Source organism: Limulus polyphemus, unplaced genomic scaffold (assembly GCF_000517525.1).
Source record: "Limulus polyphemus unplaced genomic scaffold, Limulus_polyphemus-2.1.2 Scaffold517, whole genome shotgun sequence".
NCBI classification, from domain to species: Eukaryota; Metazoa; Arthropoda; class Merostomata; order Xiphosura; family Limulidae; genus Limulus; species Limulus polyphemus.
In genome coordinates, this window is record NW_013666127.1 from 453,050 (window position 1) to 458,565 (window position 5,516).

Consider the following 5,516-nt stretch of genomic DNA (forward strand, 5'->3'; position numbering starts at 1 on the left):
CTTATCTGCTGTTGAAATTTTCTGTAAATCATTTGTTATGATTTGTTTAATTATATATAAAAATACATGATTTGTATTCAGTGTTTACTAGTTGATTTTAGGTGGTTTTAGACTCGTTTCCATACAAAAAAAAACAACAAAAAAAAACTAGAATGTTTCTTCACAGACATAATTTTCTTTTATTATTTCTGCAAACTTTGGGTTCTCTTGCTAGAGATTTCAACGGGGACGAGTTTAGTGTTACGAATAGAGTAATTTGTCATATCCATTGCTGACGTCGCATTTCACTCAGTCAAAAGCTAGCCCTGATGATGGTAACAGTGTTACCGAAACTGATCGGCTATAACGAATAATAAAGTCTCATAACTCAATACCACAGGAGTTTACAGGAAATCCATATATAGGGGTAAGTACCTCGACTATAAATCCAACCATCCGAACACTGTAAATACGGATGTTTCAAAAATTAATATTATTTGTAATGCGGGACACACCAAGAAGAAGGAAAAAACGCACCATGTTAATCCCCCTTGACAACAGATACCTCGAACACATGATGAAAGGTCAAGTAAAGATAAACACCGAGAATAAGCAGGAAGAAAATTACAGAAACACATAGCTATGTTCTTTTTGTGAAATGTTTTTCTGAAACCTACAATGTATTTGTAAACTACATAACGTCAGAAGAGTATTTGGAAGCTAAAACACAAAAAGACTGCTTTTAGTACACACCAAATCCCTTATAGGAACAAACACCATTTACTATATCCTTTGTGAGTGTGGACTCCAGTACAATGGAGAAACAAAACAAGGGGGGAATACTCAATAAACGCAACACTTGAAATTATTTCAGGCAGGATTAGAATGAATTTTTTCTCCCTTTCATTAGTTATATTTTTGTGCGCCACCAATACCAAGCGTGGGGCGTGCGTATACCCGATTCGATATTATTACTCTCAAATTAAAATTCTTTTAGACATCATTAGAGTAAATTAATGTATGAGTTATTGGGCGTGGTCAAATACATCAATCTAAAGGGTTTGCCCTCCTGACTCCAAAACTTTAATTAAATCTCAAATTGGTGAAGAGATGACGGAGATATGAGCTAAAAGTTTGTACTTGAAAAATATCTCGGAGCCATTCAATGAGCCGCTATGCCGCCGCTAAAAAAAAGCCAAGACAAAATATAATTCAGGAACATAATAGACACACAAGGTTCTATAATATCGATCTATCTGCAATAGCCCATCATACAACAGAAGAAGACCATACAATAAATTAGAATAATACTCAAAAATGAAATATGAACCAGACATGAAAAATAAATATAAAACAACCCTTCTACATCAACCTAGCTGATAATACGCTCAGTGATCTTGGTATATAATCAGCAACTCCTGGATACTTCATCTTGAACACATTGGTATAAGTTGGCTAATTAATGTCTTAACTAGGGGCATCAACTCAGCCGAGTGATAACAAACCAGCTTCTCTCTCAGAACAACCAGCTATTATAACAAAATAAATAGCTCCTTTGAAGGCCTTCCTGTACATAATTGTACGTTATTAGCTGAAACATAGGATAAAACTAGTTAGTAATAAATATTTAGTAATTAGAAAAATAGTATTAAATCAACAATTAGACGTAGGTGACCGTATAAGTTACTAACCATGACAACGACTGCTATTTGGTTGCCAAAAACTTACTATAAGTAATGTGTAAGTCAAACCTTAAATTATATGCTCAGTGCACTCTAATATAAAATATGTATATACTACACGTATAAAATGTACACTGCAGTATTTAAGCTCCAAGACGTTGTAAAGCAACTTGTTCAGACTTAATCTTATGAGATAATGTTTCTGGAATGGACTATGAGTAACACTTCGCTCTACTTTGAAATCTCTATAAAAAGCTAACAGAAGGCTAACCTAATAATGGTTGGAGACGGCTTGAATGGGTAATGAAGAAAAACTTTAATATAAGTTTAACATAACAGCAAATGTACGTTTCGACAAGGTTTTGTCATCATCAGGTACCAGTCTCAAAGTGGGTTCCTCGTCATCGAAGAAGGCTAACCTGTTGAAGTTAGTGTTGGAGCATTAATGTGGCTGAGAAGCAGACAGCTTCTTTAAAATATGGACTGATGTTTTTATCAAATCCTTACCCAAACTCTTATTTTAAAGGCGATTTAATCACTGTCCTTCAAAACATTATTGGTAAGATTGCAGAAAAGACTGTATATAGAAGGCTTGTCTATCTGATTAAACCATTACTACCATCATCATTAGGTTGTTGTCAAGTCGAAGAGATGGATCAATAATTCTGAATTTGAAGCTGGTCAGAACACCTTGGAAGAGACTTCAGATCTGGAAGACACTTCGATTAGAGTCCGGTTGTCCATTCATGCTCAACAAATGCTCAATAATAGGCATCAGTGTAGCATGTATAAGATAAGTCATAGCCGCATAAACTACTATAAGATGCATCATCAAGCATGGAAGCTAGCAATCAGACTGGATTACCATTAACACTGGTCTGCTTCAAAGATCACTACTATCATCAGTCCTCTTAGCATGTACACCATGGATCTAGACCACCTTGACAGTCCAACCTGAGTTTTGAGGATTCCATTCTGTTGTAGAGAAAAGGTTTTAGCAAAGCAGAAATCGAAAAAAGGTGTAAATATCCTATAGCAGAAGTAAATGGTGAAATGACACAAAAATGCTCATTAATCCTGCTAAAGCCCTAACCATGTTCTGCATACTTAACAACAGACATACTAATGAGGATAAACCATTACCATTCTTCTCAGTCATTCCTATCGCTCTGGAAGAAACACTGAAGTACCTGGGAATAACCTTTGACAGGAAATTCAACTTTGCTAGCTACATTAATACTACGATATCCAAAGTCACTTATCTACTGAAAGTTGCAGCAGGAAATAGAGCTTAAGATTGCCACCCGCTTATGTTATATCAAAGTTTATCACGTAATTAAAATACACAAATGATCAAAGTTTTCTTTTGTACACAGTAAAAATCTATATTCTAAGACTGAATAATAGCCTTAGAATAAAGTTTTTAACTGTGTACCAAAAACATAGATTATTTGAGTATTTTAATCACACTTACATAATTACCTTGAATTTTAACCTTTTAATATTATATTGTGTATTCTGCCATACAGGTAATCAGTGAAAATGCTACACATCTAAATATGAATGAAAAGATACAAAACATGGGATATAATTTAGTCACCCCCATCAAAGTCCGATTACACTTCACAAGCCTTCAACATTAGCATTTCAGAACACCAACAACACTTAAAAGCACAATTATTCACTAGGGCTTTGCAGTGTAAGGACCATGCATTCCATCATTGAGTCACTGCCCTTTTTTATTGGATATTCCAGCCCTAGAACGATCCCACATGAATCAATCAATCATGCTATTGCCTAAAAGGCATCTCAGGAGACATTCACAGGTAAAGAGGCACTATATAGCCACTACTGAATTAATCTGTTACTAGCATATTTCAGATTTCCCCATGTGTAACAAAGATTTGGTACCACTGGGATCTGTGGAAATCAGCCTAACAGAGGAAGTAGATATTGGCCGTTAAAGCTACATTCCTAATGTCACTTACACATGTACATGTATACTAGCTCCTATGTCCGAACCTAAGCTAAGTCACAAATGTTGGGTTTGTTAGGATGTCAATTATCAGAATGCGAATTTGGGGCAATTTACACATAGACACAATCAGAGAAGGTTCAATTTCACAGTATACCTTGTTCAGGCATCAACTAATTTGACTTTTTCATTTGATTATCTTGTTTCCTCACCTGTTTGTTTTTTTTAACAATCATACAAGATTCAATTTCACAGTATGCTCTGTTAAGCATCAATTGATTTGTTTCTTTTATTTGATTGTCTTAATTCCTCGCCTGTTTTTTTCACAATCATAGAAGACTCAATTTCACAGTATACTATGTTAAACATCAACTGATTTGTTTCTTTTGTTTGATTTCTTTAATTCCTCGTTTTTTATTCTAGAAAAGATTTCTTTATTGTTGACAATGGTGACTCCTATATCTGGCCGCAAGTGCAAGAAGTAAGTATAAGTCTATTTACTAGCATCAAAATGGTTGTTCTGAATAAAATTTATCTGTAAATGGTTATAGTTAGATATACGAGTCCTTGATAAATGATTGTTTAAAATACGTTAATTTTCACCATACAGCCTTGGAGATAAAGTATCAAGAAATCTTTATGGTCTAAGTATGTCACTCATGACATTTTTGTTTTTGAGAACATAGATCTCTAAAAAAAAGTTTGAATAAAATGCTTTAAATGAAAAGGAATTTCTCTGGAGTTGAAGTTACTGTATTGGTTAAATGGTTCTAAACTGTTAAGCGTCAGATACATGATACGTAGTTTATTGTTACCATTACCTGTACTTTCACTAATAATGAAACTCGTGTCTTTTCCAAATGGTTAAATGTGTCTGCAGCCAAAGACGTCTGTTACTAACAGAGACGTGGAACTGTAATTCTATGGTTCGTACTGCTTTAAAACCTCTCGCGTGGGGCATTAATTGAAGAGATTCTACCTGATGTCTCTCCGTGGTTCAGCGGTAAGTTTACGAACTCACAACGCAAAAAGATGGGTTTCGATTCCTCGAGGTGGACAGAGTGCAGATAGCTCATTGTGTATCTTTACACTAAGAAAAACAACAACGTCTACGCATGTTTTGTTTTCACCGTATTTTTTAGACGAAATAGTTGGATGAACGAATAAATACCCTTTGAGTTAAAATGTAACTACTCTGAGTTTTAAATCACCTCATTTGTAAGTTAAATACCCTTTGAGTTAAAATGTAACTACTCTGAGTTTTAAATCACCTCATTTGTAAGTTAAATACCCTTTGAGTTAAAATGTAACTACTCTGAGTTTTAAATCACCTCCTTTGTAAGTTAAATACCTTTTGAGTTAAAATGTAACTACCCTGAGTTTTAAATCACCTCATTTGTAAGTTGAATACCCTTTGAGTTAAAATGTAACTACTCTGAGTTTTAAATCACCTCCTTTGTAAGTTAAATACCTTTTGAGTTAAAATGTAACTACCCTGAGTTTAAAATCACCTCCTTTGTAAGTTGAATACCTTTTGAGTTAAAATGTAACTACCCTGAGTTTTAAATCACCTCATTTGTAAGTTAAATACCTTTTGAGTTAAACTGTAACTACTCTGAGTTTTAAACCACCTCATTTGTAAGTTAAATACCCTTTGAGTTAAAATGTAACTACTCTGAGTTTTAAATCACCTCATTTGTAAGTTAAATACCCTTTGAGTTAAAATGTAACTACTCTGAGTTTTAAATCACCTCCTTTGTAAGTTAAATACCTTTTGAGTTAAAATGTAACTACCCTGAGTTTAAAATCACCTCCTTTGTAAGTTGAATACCTTTTGAGTTAAAATGTAACTACCCTGAGTTTAAAATCACCTCCTTTGT

General features: G+C 34.1%; 1 protein-coding gene across 1 annotated transcript in view; it reads left to right on the forward strand.

Moving 5' to 3' along the window:
* Positions 1 to 5,516, forward strand: part of LOC111085630 (degenerin mec-10-like) — a 26,963-nt gene that overhangs the window by 13,490 nt on the left and 7,957 nt on the right. Inside the window, exon 6 of the mRNA XM_022385133.1 lies at positions 4,060 to 4,117. Within this exon, the coding sequence (XP_022240841.1) occupies positions 4,060 to 4,117 (58 nt within the window). The remainder of the gene's footprint in view (positions 1 to 4,059; positions 4,118 to 5,516) is intronic.